General features: G+C 36.1%; 2 protein-coding genes across 2 annotated transcripts; both read right to left on the bottom strand.

Annotated features, from left to right (window-relative positions):
• Positions 1–30: 30 nt before the first annotated feature.
• sar1ab (secretion associated, Ras related GTPase 1Ab) lies at positions 31–9,003 on the bottom strand. The gene is made up of 7 exons (XM_020939645.2): positions 8,369–9,003; positions 6,893–6,963; positions 5,645–5,764; positions 5,498–5,563; positions 3,711–3,814; positions 3,019–3,150; positions 31–1,051 (listed from the first exon to the last, which is right to left on the bottom strand). The coding sequence occupies exons 2-7, from the start codon at positions 6,948–6,950 to the stop codon at positions 935–937; spliced, it is 597 nt and encodes a 198-aa protein (XP_020795304.1). The 5' UTR covers positions 6,951–6,963; positions 8,369–9,003; the 3' UTR covers positions 31–934.
• A 145-nt stretch (positions 9,004–9,148) lies between these two features.
• ppa1b (inorganic pyrophosphatase 1b) lies at positions 9,149–16,706 on the bottom strand. Its single transcript, XM_020939640.2, has 11 exons — positions 16,552–16,706; positions 15,696–15,760; positions 15,090–15,143; positions 13,790–13,909; positions 13,617–13,703; positions 12,169–12,295; positions 10,576–10,703; positions 9,810–9,895; positions 9,664–9,739; positions 9,548–9,587; positions 9,149–9,447 (listed from the first exon to the last, which is right to left on the bottom strand). The coding sequence occupies exons 1-11, from the start codon at positions 16,610–16,612 to the stop codon at positions 9,425–9,427; spliced, it is 867 nt and encodes a 288-aa protein (XP_020795299.1). The 5' UTR covers positions 16,613–16,706; the 3' UTR covers positions 9,149–9,424.
• Between the last annotated feature and the right edge of the window lie 2,234 nt (positions 16,707–18,940).

Here is an 18,940-nt window from a genome sequence, read left to right as displayed (position 1 = left end):
TTCCAAAAAAATATTTTACATTTTAACTGGTTTGAAATTATTAAAAGTTGTACTTCACAAAATATTTCTTAACTTTTTAATGTTACATAATATTTTGTCACTTGGCCAAGTGTAACTACTTTCTACTTAGAATATAAATAATAGCCTATTTACAAATATAGATAATATTGCACTTAAATTATAACATGCAAAACTTTTGCATGCAACTGGCACTTGACACAAGTACTCTCACAGGACACTGCTCCCTCCAGGCCCTGATCACAAAGTACTGCGCTCTTTACAGTAACATCCATAGATTGTATAAAGGAGGATCTATATACAGTCTATGGTAACATCTGAAGACAGTCAGTGATTAGGGTTAAATATGAACATGGTACATAGCTGCTGATTAGCATACATATAAGATACAGACCCTCATAGTGCATTTGTGGTTAATATTCAGAAGGCTAAAGTCCTACAAAGCACTATTATGCCATTTTCATCAGAGGTGCGAGATTATAAATAGTACCATGTCTTCACGTGTTTAAAAATAAGAATGCTGTTGCTTTGCCTGAAGCAGTGAGGAGTTCGTGCATGACCTGTAAGTCAACACGAGCAGATAAAAATAACCAGGTCAGGCATTTGTCTCCAGCTTTGACATGTTCTACAGGCATGTCCTGGTCTGTGTGACCTGGGTCAAATCCCAACAGGCTCCAGTCAAGGTAAATAACAGTGTCTACACAGTCTATTCTCTGAATCATAGTGACATCTGGTTAATAAGATATGATGAACCTGGGGTGGGCTTGTAACAGGAAGGCCTACACAATTTTAAATATGCATATCAAAAGCAGCAGATGTCATACAATGTCTATTTGAAGCGCATTAGCCCAGATGAAGCAGACACAGGTAGGTCATATATGTGTGCATAGAGAGGAGTAACCAGGATAATGCAGCCTCAGTCAATGTATTGGGAGAGCCAGCGGAAGCCCTCTCCATAGCCCTGCCTCTTCAGCACACTGCACATGAACACTTCCATGGGCCTCAGGTTCAGCTCCTTCACAGACACTTTGCCCTAAAGGGGGAAGGGCAAAAATTACTGCACTGAAGGTCATGGACTCAAGATAAAGAAGAAGAAGAGACTTAAAGTGGTAGCACTTTACAGGTGTAGTAACTGCAAGGTTGATGTTGGAGCTCAAAAGTCCCACCCACTTCGGAGTCCGCTGTGGTTCCGGAAGTAAATTTCCTATTAATTTTTCCCCATAAACATTTTGGAAATTTTAAATATTAATGGACCCATATTGTGATATTTTTTGATCTATGTTATAAAATAGTGCTCCACTGTGTTTTTAAACTCCATACACCGTCACTAGAATCATTTGGATAATTTCAGCCCTGGAATTTGTCATCTCTGCTGAACAAAAGGTAAAAGGTAGCTGTTAACATGAAAATTACCACTACATTATTGCAAGGGGAGCAGTGTGTTTGCAGATTTGGAGATGTAGATAGACTAATAATAAAGACTTACTCAAACAACTGAAACAAAACACAACTCTAGGTGTGTTTTTGAAGAGGTAACAGCATTATAACATGGCTAAAACTTCATAAAAATCCGTTTTGTGTAGGATAGGACCTTTAAGAGTTATAAGTCACAATGGAGGCTAATCAGCTATATGATAACTAATGTCCAGAATGGAGTTGATTTTAAAAACACAGTTTAAAAAAAAATGCTGAAATGCTTCCAATAAATATAATTACAGATTAATAGGTGGCACACATCTGATTAGCCTAGGACAGTTTTATTGTCATAAGGACAGACAAATATTTCTGGTAACTGGATTAATCAGTTATTACTTTCACTGAAATCAACAATAATACAGTTTATTTCCCTTCAAAATTGTCATCTAAACTACAAGCTAACTTCTTTCTAAACCACATGCCTTGCTAATTTTTCATTTTAAATTGCCATTAAAACAGCTCAGTTTTGAAGTACTAAATTATAATTCCAACACATGGTTTACATAGTACGATTTTTTGCCCCGTCTGCTTCTCCAGTCTGGGAATATGCTGACTACAATCCACTGAAGAAAAGAAACTACGCCTATTAAATACAAACACATGCACTAAATATCTGCACAGTAATATTCAAACCAGGGATGTCAAGATTTTTCTGGTAACTGATCATTCTGATTATTCAGATCACAATAAAATTTGAACATTTTAAAGGTGCACTGTGTAACTTTTCTGGTGGAGGGTCCCTCAAATGCTTTTCTTCATGGAGATGTTACTGCTTTGTCTGGAATGTTTCACAATATGTGTACAGTTAAGCCTTTCTATCTTCAAACCAAACCAAGCAAAGTTACAGGTCAGATCTGTGGTGAGGCGACCCCGCTCACAGTCAGAATGCCTGTTTTTCTAGGTATTTTTGAGCTATAAAACACCTGTAATTGAGTAAATGTAAGGTAGAGCTGTTTAATGTCATACTGTGGAACATTCCAGGGAGAGCAATGACATATCCATAGGAACAAGCACATGACGGACCCCCCCCCCACCGAAAAGTTACAAAGTGCACCTTTAACAAACTTTACCCAAAAATTTTTAAAAGCAGTTATTTTAATTCAATCTACAAACCAAAAATGCAAACCTAAACGTCAGGTATTTACTGTTTATTCCATCTTAAACTTTCATAGATGTCATTCATAATTCATAATAATTCAGTCTTTATTAAGAACACATAATATCGGGTTCATAGTAAGTACAAGACCGTCAATGTCTCCACAGTTTTAGAGGTGAATCTGACTGAGCTCATTAAGCCAGGAACAAACTAGAACAAAGGTCATTGATTTACGGACAAAATAGCGAAATAAAAACACCAGGATCATGAAGAGTGGGTTTATACAAATATTTGGAATGCAGGGGCTAGTGGGTTTGCTACGTCCATTTATATTTACAGTCTACTTTCTAGCCTTAAATTGTGATATTGCGACATCCTTAGTCAAACCTATGGCATTAAAAAATATTCTACAGTAGTTTGTGCATTACCTTCCCTGTGGTGTGTCCGATCAGACCAAACATGCCTCTGAGGGCGTCTTCACTGATGGCCTCTGGTCGGTCGATCTTATTCCCCAGAATCAGAACTGGCACATTAGAGATGGTTTCATCTGTGAGAAGGGCCTGTGTACACAACAGCACCTGCACTTAATAATGCTCTACAATACTGCATCATCAGTATCAGCAGTAGTAGTATTCATACATTTTGATGTGTATTAGTAGTAGTGGTAGTGGCAATAGTAGTGGTAGTAGTAGTGGCAGTGGTAGTGGTAGTATTGGTGGTAGTAGTAGTAGGAGTAGTATTTATCAATTTTGATGTGTGATATGTTGCCACAGCAAACCACTTGTCTTGCCTGAAATGTTCCACAGTATGGCATTTAACATAGCTATACTTTATTGCAAAAACTTTGAAAACACACATTCCTGTAGTAAGCAGGGTTGCTACTCTTCACAGATCTGACTTGCAAGTTCACCTGGTGGTTGTCTCCAAGGAGAACATTAAAGGCAAAGAAACAACATCTCCACAGAGACAAATCAATGTAGTTTGTCTTGCCTATTAGTAGTATTGGTACAAGTAGTAGTATTGGTCATATCAGAAATTGTACAAGCAGCATCAGTAGTCGTATCAGTAGTTGTATCAGTAGTAGTATTTATATTATATAGTACAGTGCGTTCAAACCTACATCCAGCTCCACTTTGGCCTCCACTAGCCGCTCATGATCTGCACAGTCCACCATGTAGACTATTCCATTTATGGCCGGGAGGTAGTTCTTCCAGATTCTTCTTGCTGGAGGCCACAAATCATTGTTATTCACATGATATTACATACAATATGCAAATTTAAATAATGTATGCGTCTTTACACTGTTATTTCACATTGTCTTGTACATAGTGTTAATTAGACTATGTATTGTTTTTTTATATATATATATTATAACATATTTCCAAAGCAGTATGTTCTGTAAAACAAGGTGTCATGGTAAATTGTTACTATGACTCTTTATGCACTTTTTTCACATTAGGTGTTTTTCAGGTCAAGTATTTAACTATATATATATTATGTGTAGATTTACATTTTGCACTTGTTCATTATAAACTTCAGTACTGATCTAGAATTACTTTTACTTAATTAATATATAAAAACAGGACCCCTAACTTTCTTCAAAAACATTACTGGAATTATGTTTCGTTTCATTCACACGTTTGAGTAATCCTGCATTCTCTCTACATCTCCAAAGCTTAAAATGTGCTGTTCCAACTTGTGATGTCATGAAGCGTAGTTTTCAAGTTAACGGCTACATTTTACCTTTTGGTCTGTGGAAATGGACAATTCCTGGTCTGAAATTATCCAAATGATTCTATTGAAGGTGTAGGGCATTTAAAAACACAGTGAAGCACTTCCTGTATTATCAGATGTTTTCTATTTGAGAGAAGAACTCTTTAGAAACTATTTAGAAGCCTAAATATGCAGGATTTGTGTATGTTTTAATGAGGAAACATAGATCAGAAAACACCATAAAATACAGATTGGTGGCATATTAAAGATATACATACATTTGAATCACTAAAATAAAAAAATAAAAACAAACTATAGCCTCCATGTATTTTTTTAAAATGCAAAACCGACTAAAAAGATTTATTTGTCTCCTATAATTAAACTCTTGCTTTAGCCCTCCCAGCAAGTTGAACTGCTGATCTACGCTTTCTACATTGATTATTTCAGTAACATGTTGACCTCTGACCCTTTCACAGATTTAAGTGCTCGAACTGATTAAGAACAACCCCCTCACCTATAACACTAACATGGGTAAATCAATACTAAAGACTGAACTATAAGTGAACCGACAGAGACCAAGATTAAACACTGATCTAAATGTTGAAAGATGGATTACAGATCACTTTAAAGATATGTATGTAATATTTTGATTTTATAGTTATAGTTTATAGATTCTATAAACATGACCTTACTGTGTATGTACCCAGATATGAGGTCATACGTTCAAATTAAATATAGCTCTGGTTATTTTAATGATTATTATTTTAATTACAAAAAACATTAGGCCTGGTGGCAGAGTTGTCTATGTTATGTTTTTATGGTTCTCTAGACAATTATTCTATCGGAAAGCAGAATGAGCCTCACATGAGTCTCTCATTTGGGTTGCCAGTTTTAATGCTGCAGTTCAGTTGGTTTAAATCTAAAAGTATTCTCTCTGATCTGAATTCTCATTACCTAAATCAGTGAATCAATGAGTGAATTCTGGAGGTTCTGAGCTTTCACATGAGAATGAAAAAAATGTGAAAAAGGCATGGGCAACCAAGGTTCAGCTGTGATTATAGAACATTTTTGAAAACTTTAAGAGTGCTGTTTCCTTTTGTTTTTTCTTTTCAGTTTTTACATTGCATTCTACAATGTCTCCACCAGAAGCTGCCAAAACTTCACAACTGTACATTCTTCACAGTTTAAGCTTACCTTGTGTGTGCCCTCCTAGATCAAATGTTGTGAAAGTCATTCCGGCTATGGTCAGCTCTTCTGATGCTGGACACAGAGAAATCACAGTGAATGAAATAATATGTTTTTAAGACAACTTTGTAAGTCATTTTGGACCTGTAGACGTACTCGGGTGTAAAGTGGGGACGTGCTGGCCCAGTCGGTCGTCTCTGAGCATGTGCAGTAGAGTGGTCTTTCCTGCATTGTCCAGCCCCAGGAACACAAGCTTGCCTGTCTTCTTATATAAACCTGACACAGGGTAAAATATTATAATGTATTTGTTTTACATAGCAGAGCTGGGTTTAGAAATGCATGATTACTGAGATCAGATTTGCAATATGTTTGAAATGTAGGATTCTGTTCAGAGTGTAAACAATTCCAGAAGTAATACAATTTTAGCCTGAAATATTAACTTACAAGAATCAATACTAGAATCCCATGCATGTTTGAAGAGGTCTAAACTACAGGTAAAGCAAGATTTTTCTATAAAACAGGATATTTTTCTATAAATAATTGCAGCCTTTGCGACTTGATAATTGTGCCAACTCAAACTGCAATTTCAGTTTGATTGCAATATATTGGGCAGCCCTGTACAGAATGGCTTTAAATGTCAAGGCAAGTCATTACTGAAAAAATAAGTTTAATTTATTTCATTTAATACAAATTGGAAACATCAAGTGGCTTTCTTCAAGTGAAATAAGATTATAGGTCATATAGGTCAGGAGTAGAGATGTAACAATAACCAAAATATTGTGATATTGTATTACAAGTTCCTTTGCTTAAATGCATTGTTTGACAGTAGCAACATTTGATAAACATAGGAAACTACATATCTCATGATTAACTTCAGTGTAGACAACATGAAGAAATATGTTTTTTGCTTTAATTCTTGGGATGACGACAGTAATGATTCACACCAAAGTCTAGTCATGGTAATTTAAAAGCAAAAAGTATCCGGACTTCAATTCTTTTAGCCTATCCAAAATATCTGCAAAATACTGCAATAGCAATAAGTATCATACCATGACATGACTATCATGATAATATCATACAGTCAGATTTGGATATCGTTACAGCCCTACTCAGGAGATGGTCAGTAGTTCAACATACAGGGATATAATGCAGATTTAGACTTAAATAGATTTTTGGAGGTCAGGTCATGAACTACATAGTTTAGATGCCTAAACCCTTTCAGTCATGATCTATGGGGTTGTAGTATGTTTTGTTTTTGTTTTGTTGTGCTGCAAAATGAACTACTACTACTACTACTACTACTACTACTACTACTACTACTACTACTACTACTACTACTACTACTACTACTACTACTACTACTACTACTACTACTACTACTACTACTACTACAAAATGTCTTACCTAAAAATTGCAAGACACTGCTGAAGCTTCTGTAGATCCAGTCAAATATGAAAGACATGTTTCTGAAGTAGCTGCATGGGACAGTGATAAACATGATATGGCTGATTAATATCTGATTTCTAGACATTTAAAATTCAATGGTAAATGGTCACATTTCTATAAAGCACATTTCCATCTTCAAGGCACTAAGCGCTTTACAACAAGAAACCACTCACCCATGCATACACACAGACACTAGAGGTGAGCGGGGTTAAGTGTGTTGCTCAAGGATACAATGACAGCATTCATCTGTCATCAAAAACATCCAGAGTTGTATTTTGTTTCATTCACACGTTTGAGTAATTCTTATATTGCTGGTGTTGTCTGCATCTCCAAATTTCACAAATGCTCTGTTCCATCTTGTGTCATGCAGGGGCGGTTTTCAAATTAACTTTTTACATTTTGTTCAGTGATCGTTGGACATTTCAGGGCTAAAATCATCCAAATTATACTAATGAAACTGTATGGAATTTAAAAAGACAATGGAGCACTTCTTGTATTACCACATGTCATCACAAGGTGGAACAGAGTGTTTTCTGTTTAAGAGAAGAACTCATCCTAAATATACAGGATTTGTGTGGTAATGTGTGAATGAAACAAAACACAACTCCAGGTATGGAAACATTATAACATAGATCAGAAAATAGCGTAATATGGGCCGCTTAACTCGACAGTACTCTTCTTAAGCCGTTGAAGTACTCATATTTGGCACCAGCACTTTGAACCAAATCTTTCAAAATCTTGCATTTACTGTTCTCCAGTCCTTTATTCCTGGATTACCTCACTGGTATGTGTAATCTATGTAATCTGTATAATCTCACACAAATCACTGAAAGGGCGCACTAAGCAGCCGGTGTCGCTATAGTCAGGCACTCTGGGGTCTGTGTGAAGAATGAGACCCCCGGTGCTCCTTGGGACTATTTTTATGACGAGTAGTGGTCAGGACACTTGATCTGCCCCTGCCTCTGCTCCTGCCCACGCACCTGTCACTCTGCTCAACCGGCTTAGGGCAGTGGACACTCAAAGATTTCATTATTTCTATAGTTATAAGCAAAATATAACTAGACGCATTGTGTTCAAGATCCAATGCGTAAAATGTGCTGCCCGTTGCTGTGTTAAAATGCGCGCATATTGGTAATTACAAAAATGACCAACTTCAACGCAATAATAGCATAATATAACTCCTATGGCAACTGCTTTCACAAACTGGAGCACATGTCAAATAGTTTTCCAGTAACTTCTTGGCTGCAACAGCTCATTCCCTGTGTTGGCTAATGGCGTAAACAAAGTAAACAAGCGCGCAGCCCCTTTACGCTGATCAAAAAGATTAAATAACACTTTATAAACTCGTCTACAAGTTTCATCTTTGGAGTAATCGAAAGGATGTCATTTTGGTATTTGAATAAAGTTTTTGTAGTTGAATAAAACTAACTTTACCTGAGTGTGGCGAGATGTGAAAGTCCCAAGTCCCTAAATTTGGTCCAAGCCCGTGCGCCGCTGGAGACTGGCAGGTTTGACAGTTCACCGGAAATACGTCATCGCGCAAATATCAGGAGGGGCGCGCCAAGTTTGGGTGTTTACTGTGAGGATATTTTTATTTATACATTTTATTTATTTATATATGAATTCTATAGGGATGCTTTGTGCGTTTCGTCATAGAAGAGCGGAAAAAACAACAAACTACAACTTTTCCTTATAGTAACATCGTCCTAATACTTGGATGACCACAAGTTGTTGAAAGAGGAACATGTCGAAATTTGTGGGACATGTCGAAATTTGTGGGACATGGAAGGGTTTAATTTAAGATAAATACAAAATAGCAAAAGCACTGTATAAATTTTAGATTAAATCATAACGCACAAAAAGAGACTGGAATCGCATTACGTGCCATATACGTCCAGGTTAGCAATATATTACAACCCTGAATGCCACTACACCGAAATATTCTTGGTTTGAGATCAAAAATATATAATCACATATGTAAATCTCGCTTTTTATAATTCTTGTTTCACATAAAAAGGGGGCACCCATTAAATAAGAGGTACAGTATACGTAAAAAGGAAAGGGCCTAAATGTGGAGCACAATTAAAGACGGACATGTGGTTACCATGATTACCAATTGTTGTGCTAAATCTGTATGTTACTCAGTGTCCACTAGATGGTGGTAGATAGGAGAAAGCTTCCCATATTCACCTGCAGCAAAAATACCATACAGTATGGAGTCCAGAACAGCTTTATTAAAGCAGTTTCAGGTAGGAAGTAGGGTTTGGGTACCTTCAAGATTTGACAGCACATCTCCTAGGAGACCTTTGTAAGATTAATTGGTCATAACATGAATGCATCACTAGTGTACACATTATTTGAGTTAATCTACATTATCTAACATTGTACAGTATCTCGCCATCCAATGGAAAGATTGAGTCTGGGAATCCTCCCATTGTTTCTAAGACCATATCATAGTGTTTAAAGGCCCTCCGCCTTCAATGATGCCTCTTATTTGTAGAACCATTTGTCAACTGCAAAACACACAAAAAGTTTAAAGTTTTAAATAAATGTTCTTGGGTAGATCCTACTGGTCATAATCTAAAAAATATTTAAATAGTAAACTTAAATTACCTGTTGAAGGAATGGGGTCACCTTTCCCACACGGACATGTCTACAAATGAAGACAATTAGATAGGCAGTGTAATATTTTACCAGCAATAAAACATTGAATTGCATTTGTGTGTTACCTCTCCCACAGCTGCCTTGGCCTCATCCGCTGAGCAGCAGAATGGACTGTCACCCGCGGAGACACTTGTGTTTTTACTGTCGGAGCACAGAAAAGGTTATATCTACACAGAAAACAGGGATTTATAACAATTCAAACAATATTTACCAGTTTAGTTCACCCGCACTGGCCTTCTGACAAATGAGGTTTTTCCAGAAACTATGAGTGCTCTTGATTACATTAATGGCAAAGTCCTACAACAGAGAAGCATTTCATTCACTTTATTTCATTCATTTATAGTCACAAGATAATCTTAAAGGGTCCATATTACGCCATTTTCTATTCCATGTCAAAATGTTGTTTCCTCCTCAAAAACATACCTGGAGTTGTGTTTTGTTTCACTCACCCATTTTTAACACAAATCCTGCATATTTACTTCTTCTCTCAAACTGAAAACACTCTGTTCAACTTGTTAATGTCATACAGTAATACAGGAAGTGCTCCACTGTGTTTTTAAACTCCATATTTCCACAAGAATAATTTTGGACAGCCCTGGAATTGCAAATTTTCACTGAATACTAGGTGAAAAGGTACATATGAAATGATAAACTGATATAGATTGATATTATTAACATGCATTGTTGCTGCCTGAGAAATTAATTTCCTTTGGGATAATAAAGTATTCTTTTTATGTATCATTTTGAGCTTTAGAAATGGTGACAGATTCATAAAGGAGCTCTCAAAACATGTGTGAATTAATCAAAACACAACTCTGGGTATATTTTTGATGCGATAACAACATCCTAACATGGCTTAAACCTCACAAGAGTCAATTTTACGTAATATAAGACCTTTTGTATACAGTCTGGGTTTATTCAACAACATAAACAATGATCAATATAAAGAAGCGTGTATATAATTGTAGGGCGCATACCTTGTCTTTAAACTCCCCATCAAAGGCAAAGCGATTCTCTGGTTTACCGTCAGGCACTTTGTATCTTCTGAACCAGTCGACTGTGGCCTCCAGGTACCCGGGCTTCAGCCGCCTCACATCACTGATGTCTGCAAGAGCCAGCACAAGACACAGAGGCAGATACGGTTAGGAAATCAAATCAGTGAAACGAGAATTGTCAAATCTGATTATCTAGGTTGACAAAAATACCAGGGATTTTTGTTTCCATCAGATACGAAGTGACACTAAGGCAAGTATTGCAAAAGTGATCCGATACCATTATCAGTGAGTTTTGTATTAAAATGCACTCCTTTACAAGTTTTACCATGGCATCTTAAACTTAGCTCCATGCCTCCACCCCAGCTTGAACTGATCTAAAGTTCATTATAAATAATGTATTTCCAAAATTGGAAAAATTTCAATAAAAAAAAAGTATGAAATAATACCTTTGAAATATATTTATTTTTATTAGTATTTTAAACTTCGATCAATATAACTAGCTTTAAAGAAGAACTTTTACTGTGCTCATGTCTGCTATATAGTTATAATCCATAACAGCTATGGATCATAAATTATAATTTGGACATTTTAAATCGCAATAATCATCTAAAAAAACAACATAAAATAAACTGAAAAAGTCCGCTGACTTCTGCGTTAGAAAGCTGTGGCGCTCAATTTGAGCAGACATTGCTGTAAATGTGAAGAAAACAAAGAGCTGTGAAGTCAACACCTTCAGTGGTAGAGGACTTTTTTTTAAATCACTTCTAACAAAAAGACTACATGACTCAGCTGAATAATGTACATATCACAGATTAAGATTGTGGCCATACCGGCTTGTCAAAGCCTGATCCCATCAGATCTCAGAAGGTAAGCAAAGCCAGGACTGGTTAGTATTTTGAAGGGAGATCGCTGGGAAAAATCAGGTGCCAAAAGTGGGGAACCAGTTGCAAAAAAAACCCCAAAAAAACCTTCATTGTCATTGTGTCCTTAAGGAAGACACTTCACGAACATTGCCTAGTATGAAAGTGGTGTGTGCGTGAGTGACAGTGATGGTCACAGGGGCCGATGGTGCAGATTGGCAACTTTCAGTCTGCCCCAGGGCAGCTGTGGCTAGAATAGTAGTTTACCACCACCTGGTATGAAGTGAATGAACAATGCTCTGTAAAGTGTCTTTGAGTGTCCAGAAAAGCACTATATAAAACTGATGAATTATTATTATTAGATTAAGAAAATTAAATTGGTGAACAAAGTTAGTACTGAGCAATGGACATATGCTGGTGGCGGTAAAAATGGGATTGTTTTGAAAATAAGCAATTAAAGATCGAGCTCAAAGCTCAAACACGCATGAATCACTCCAAATACAACTTTGGGTGAGTAAATGGTGAAGGGAAACAACTATAAAATTGTGACAACTGACAAGTCAATTTTGCATAATAGGTCCACTTTAATAAACACACAACTCTTGCACCATTCACAAATCTATGAGTAAATCTCAGGATGTTGTTAAAAAGGTAAAAGTATCTGGTGAGCAAAACATGCCTGCCCTCCCCTGACCTAAAGAGGTGAGGCTCTTACCATTGAATTCGCCAGCTTCGGGGTCGTCTACATTGATTGCAATCACTTTCCAATCAGTCTCTCCCTCGTCGATCATGGCCAGAACCCCCAGGACCTTCACTCTGATGACATCACCGCGGGAGCACACCTGCAGAGAGGAGCACATTTCATAGGAACACATTATAAAGTCTGTTACAATAAAGTCTGTTAAATACGATATATTGCCGAAGAAAATATATACACTAAATGATAATACTGAAACTAATGTATGCCAATAAAGCAGATTTAAAGGTGCATGGTTACTTTTTAGTGGAGGGCAGCCACCTGCTTGTCTTTATGGAAATATTATTGCTTTGTCTAGGATGTTCCACAACATAGATTAAACCTATCTATCACGAGGGAGACAAGCAATGTTACAGCACTACGCTACATTACAATTCAGATCTGTGGAAAGTTACCCCTATTCACAGAAGGAATTATTGTATTTTTGAGCAACAGAAACGCCCATAATGAATAAATGCTAGATTCAAATGTTTAAAGTCACACCATGGAACATTTAAGGCAAAACAATGACATTTCCATGGAGACAAGTAGGTAGCAGGCCCTTTAAACCACAAAAACTATTCTGCAATATTGTTAAAAACTCATAGCTGCAACAAATAAATATCTCAATGAAACACTGTGATGAGTTTGTATCTATAATGAGTCATAGAAGTCATTAAATTCAACCTTTGATGGCTTAAATCTTATCTTGTTGCAGAAAAATTACCAAAAATAGCAAGTAATACAAAGAAAATGTACACACAATAAATACTGACTCCTCAAAAATATTGTTCCAGCTTTCATATAGTGAATGATAAGTTGATATAGTAATTATCATGAAAAGTCTATACATTATAATATATAGGACAATATTAATTCACAGCGTTGTCATATAGTGCAGTAGAATAATGACAAAACAATTCTACCTTACAGCCAGATTTTTGTTTACATCTGATACAAAGTAATACTAAGGCAAGAATTGCAATGTTGATCTGATACCAATACCAGTGAGTTTTCATATTAAAATGCAATGAAACTATTTCTTGACTAGTTTTATCTTTGCATCATTATCTTAGACTTGGCTCCACATCTCAACATCACCTTGAACTGATCTAAAAATATAATATCTGTAGATAAACTAAATATAAACAATGGCTTTCCAACACTGACAAAACATTCAATTAAAAGCATGTAATTTGTTAGAGAAATATTATGTATTGATACCTTAAATAATACCTTTAAAATAAATATATTTTACTTAATATTTTAATCTTCGTTCAATATGAAAGACAACTTATTGTGCTTAGTCTATAGTGACCAATAAATCGATATAGTAATTTCCATTACATTATATTATAATATATGGGATGTTGTTATTTTACAGCGATGTCATGGAGTGCAGTAAAATAATTACAAAATTACTCTACCTTACTGCCAATTTCACAGACGTCTATTGGGTCATTATCTCCACAGCAGCCTGTATCGGCATCCTTGTGAGCTGGATCCTCCCATGTCTGCAACACCACAGAGCATATGCATCAATATTAATGTCACAGCTACTCTATACAAGTGTACGCTTTTGTATGACCAGCGTACGCACCTGAGGGATGGCTCCATAGTTCCATATATAACCTTTGTGAGGGAAAATGTTGGCAACGTATCTCAACTTGCCTTTCTTTACGTCTTGTTTGATTGGATTCAGGAGGTCTTTGGTAGCAATCTGCAAGAGGAAATAAAACGTATAAAAACATGACTTTGAAGGATTTGTAAGTTCTCTTTTCTAAATTTCCACCAGCATGTAGTGTGTACCAGCTTGTATATAGCTAAGATATATTTGTATCACTGTATTTCTGCATTTAATTTTTATCTGTACAAATACATTTACATATTATGCCTTATTTGACACAAGCCTCTTGCTATGTTTGCTACTTATTTTGAATGTATTATTACAATTTATATTTTTTCTTTTATTTATTATTTTTTATTATAATATATTGTGATGTTTGAGCTACTGTGTCCAAATAATTTCCCTTGTGGATCAATAAAGTTTGTCAATAAAGTCTATATCATCTTTGTAAGGACTACTGCCTGGCATCTCAGCCCTTACTCAGTTTTAGGTCACTATTCACTCTGATGTACAGAGCCTTTACTATGGCCGCCCCCACCCTCTGAAACTCTCTCGCCCTTAACATCAGAAACATCAGGTATTAGACTCACTAAACACCTTCAAAAAAAACTGCTCAAAACACACTCAAAAACAGCCTACAGCTCCCACACCTAACTGCTCCTCATTACTGTTTTGTTTGTTCTGTCCTTGTTTTACTGTCAATTTATTGTGAAGCGTCTTTGTATTCCCATGAAAAATGCTATATAAAACCACTGCATCAGATCACTAGTCCCAGTATTTGTTAAATCTGAGGTACCAGAGTTATTTAAATCCTTCCAACTCATTTCTGGCTCTCACAAACCAGTTACTTTTTATGCAGATGCAAAGCAGACACACATACCAATGCACAGAACTCTTTTTTGGGGTTGCCATCAATACAACATTTTAAAATTAAGAGTAAGGCAATGCACAACTGTCTGACTTTTACATTTTATTCATTTAATTATTTAACTAAATTACTAATTTACGAGAATGCACTGACTTGCCCCTTTTGCATGAGGCGGTGTAGCTAATACACCAATCAAAGGTTAAGTAAACAGTAAAACCACAATAGATTTCTATGTACACAAAGCCTTGCTATGTACAAAGGCTGTGACGTTATATGCCCTTTGCTTTTGTTTGTAATTCAAAAAATTATTCATCAATAAAAAGGAAGTGGAGGTGCAGAAATACAAATCTATAATTTAAAGGTTTGGTAGTGATATTAGAACTGATGGTAAATGAAAGTCCGTACCTCCATCTTTGCATTTGTCCATCTTGGCACCTCAACCACCATGTTGAAGATATTCTGTAAGAGAGAAAAGCAAATATTTCACAATATTCACAACATATTTTAACTTGAGTGGCAACATGTTTTAAGTCTTAAGTTTATGTTTTTATTAAGTTTAGTTAGACAGATTTAGTCATACAGATAATAGAGATAACAAACTCTGATAAAACAACATAATAAGATGCCACTTTATTGTCCCACCAGGGGAAATGTGGTGCATAGACATCAAATAGACAAAAAATACAGTACAGGTGACAGAATAAAAACAGAAAATAGTCCAGTGCACTCACTTGCAACTGATAAAATTCATGAGTTCATAGTCAGCGCAGAATAAAAACAAACCAAACAGACAGTAATATCCTGAGATAGTGGCACGACACCACTGATAGCAACATTAGTGCAAAGGCCAATGTTAAAACTAGACTCTGACCGTGGAGCTGAGCTGAGAGTTAGCTAATGACAATCAAGTATTATGGCTATAATGAGGAAGTTTTTGTTTTATTATCTGTCCATTTAGTCACCATAAACTGTAAAAAGTTAAAAAAAAAAAAAAAAAAAGTACTCGCTCACCTGTGCCTCATCTGCGCACATAGGTATGTCATGGAATGGAGAGATGTAGTTTCCTTCTGCATTTTCTATAACAAAATTAAGAATAAATATTGACTACTGCACATCCCATTTATATCAATTTAACATTATTCAATATCAAGAGTTCTCCAGTCAAAAACAACTGAAATAACTACAACATATATGTGTTATTTAGAATAGTGGAGTCAAACATACATTTGTTGAACTTGATAATTCAGACTGCATTCTAATAACAAAATATAGTGTCATACAACCATTTTAATGTTAACAACATTTAAACAACTAGTATTAATCTCAAATGAAATAGACAACAGACTTAGTCAAATGTATACAGTCCGCACATTGTGATATTTGATATATAGGCCTGACAAATGAATGCTTGTTTTTTAGGCTTGGTTAAACTGATCAATGGAGGGCGTTGCTACCTAGTTTTCCTTCAAGGAACGACAGTGTTCTTGGGACATTTCCTGTTCCTTTTCAGTTGTTTAAATATTAATAAAACGTCAATAATTTTAAGTCAATTGCAAATAGCAACAAAGGCTAATCATTACAGCATTGGCTAAACCGGTGTTGGACACCGGACAGACTGGTTAGCTCACTGACCATGACCCATTGAAAATGTTATTATTATTATTATTATAATATTGAAACATATTATTACCATTATTTGGAACTTTCTTAGATCTGATTTTGACTAGCCTATCTGTACATTAACAACGACAGTAAATGAATGAATAGGCAAGTGACACGTGGAGAGAGATTAGACTTAAACCGGTTACATTACGCGAGCCATTTTAGCTAGTTTGCGATGCTAATTTGTCGGTTCCTGTGAACTTACTGAAGAACAGACGGTAGGACAGGGTGTTCGGGTTGCCCCTCTCTTCTACTGTAAAGCTCATGATTGACTGCAGCGCGGTGGTTTGTGTTTCTATGGGATGAGGATGGCGGCGAAAGGACCTGTGCTTGGACTGGCACCCCGGATCAAGTGCGCATGTGCCGTCAAACAACAAGTGGTGCGTTCAAAGACTCCAAGAAAGTTATATATATGTAGATATGTTGATATGTATAAACTATATGTTGTATATATACAGCATATAGTATATATATATATATATATATGTATATATAATAAATTTAATTTGATATAATATAATAAATTAAATGATAAATTATTTTTGTGAAGCCTCAAATCACGAGAGCAGTCACCTTGCACGGCTTGTACAGAATCGTTGAATTAATTTACAGACCTGTAGAAAATCAAACTCTGAAAGTCATTGATCAATAACAAAAAGCAGATTATGTTGATCCATCAAACTGATATTAGCCTTGTTTTGTTCATATTAAGTTAAGTACTCAAATATTTTTTTTATATATTTTTTTTATTTTTTGTAATTAAATTCAAAAAATATATAAATATATGCACATATATATTAGTATACTAAATTAGATGATTTTAAATTTTGCCAAATTGGTTATGCATGGACAGGACACACTCCTAGGTTTTTGTATCAGTACTAGGTTCAATTTAAGGTCTGTGTAGAATCTCTCAGTCATCCGGTAGAATCCATGGCAAAGGAGAAATTCAATTTGTCAACTGAACAAATGTTTATTTAGGTTGAAAATGTTTTGCCGGCAGATATAGGGAAGCATCTACCAGCATTCTGACCAGAATTGAAGAAGCAGCTTAGTAACATGTTCAACCAGTTGACAAATTTGATTTCTTCTTTGCCATAGGTTCAGTTTAGGTGTTTTTGTATTGCAATATTTAGATATGGTCATTCACTTCAGAAAATCTTGTAAATTCCCAGGGGTGAATTTAAATGTTCCCACATTGTTTTAGTTTTTTAATCCATCCCAGCTATTTATGCATAATAAATTAACGATCCAATCATGTGTCAAAATTTAGGGGTTTTAGTGCATTAGTAGATAGACCCGAACAACAGGTAGGTGCTGAGAGGGCCTTTGCGGATTAAATTACTTCTCAAGATCTTACTCCATTCTGAAAAGAAGCGTTTTAGTCCTTTCTTAGAACTGGCCAAGAAGGCGTTGAGTTAAATGGTGAGATATGGCTTCACCATGGCCTCAAAGAAATCAGTGTTGCTGTCTGAAAACAGAGTGGAAGCAGAGCTCATCTCATGCAGCAGGTTTTTAGCAGCTGCTTTACCAGTGGCTTTGAGATCTTTAGCTCTGAGCTCACAGTTCTCAGGTATCACAACCTGGTTCTCCACTTTCCTCAGTGTTTGGATAAGCACCATCTGTTGTTCATTGTCAGGGAGTCGTTTGAGTTTGGGGACAGTTTTTGATCATTGTTACGATCATACAATGTGTGGCTTCAGGGCAGTGGGTTTTTACAATGGATTTCACACTTTGGTCTTGAATTACAAGCCGTGATGACCTGGGAGGCATTAGTTCAGATAGCTCCAGTAGTATTTCCAGTTGGAGCTCTTCTGCAGACTCAGCAGAGAGGTCCTATGGAGTTGAGGACTGTTCAGGTGTAACAGCCTCAGATTCACTGACCTCTGGTGGCACTGGCTCTTCTGCTGACCTGACAGTAGGACTTACGGTGTTCTCACAAGTCCCCAATTCCACACTCTGGTCTTGAATTACAGACCGTCATGACCTGGGGAGCAATAGTTCAGATAGCTCCAGTTGTATTTCCAGTTGGAGCTCCTCTGCAGACTCAGGTTAAAATAAAGTCAAAATGAATGGAATGGCCATAAATGAACAATACTCAAAGGGAGTTTTTAGAGTAATGAGAAAAAGAACGAGAAGTAGTTTGACGTTTTCTGTTTAAGGCGCAATTATAAAATACACATCCCGCATTACGGAATTACTACTAATACTACTACTACTACTATTACTACTAATTTCTACTCTATGGAACTACTTTGTGTGTAGCCACTTCTGCAGATTTTTGGGTGCATACAAAGTCCCGCGTCTTGTACTTTTTCGCTTTTTTTCATTTCTGTCCAAGATGTAGGCCTACAAGTTTTAACTTACAATTTGTTATTGCATCATCCCTTTAAATGGTCAACCTGCAGAAAGCCATTGTGCATAGAGAATAATTTAATAAGCTGTGTGCACGTTTTGTCATCTAAACTGCATTGCACTCTTAGATGTTAAACAGGTTTTAACTCTTTTCTATGTCTTTAATTATTTTTATGTAAACTTTGTTGTAGTCCGTGGTCTGGCCGTCGGCGTCATATCCGGCCGCTGCGGGTCGTGCT

Source organism: Boleophthalmus pectinirostris, unplaced genomic scaffold, assembly GCF_026225935.1.
Source record: "Boleophthalmus pectinirostris isolate CB_2022bp ecotype Guang Dong unplaced genomic scaffold, ASM2622593v1 HiC_scaffold_5, whole genome shotgun sequence".
In the NCBI taxonomy this organism is placed as follows: domain Eukaryota; kingdom Metazoa; phylum Chordata; class Actinopteri; order Gobiiformes; family Gobiidae; genus Boleophthalmus; species Boleophthalmus pectinirostris.
The sequence above is the reverse complement of the archived record's forward strand: the minus strand, read 5'-3'. Positions and strand labels throughout refer to the sequence as shown.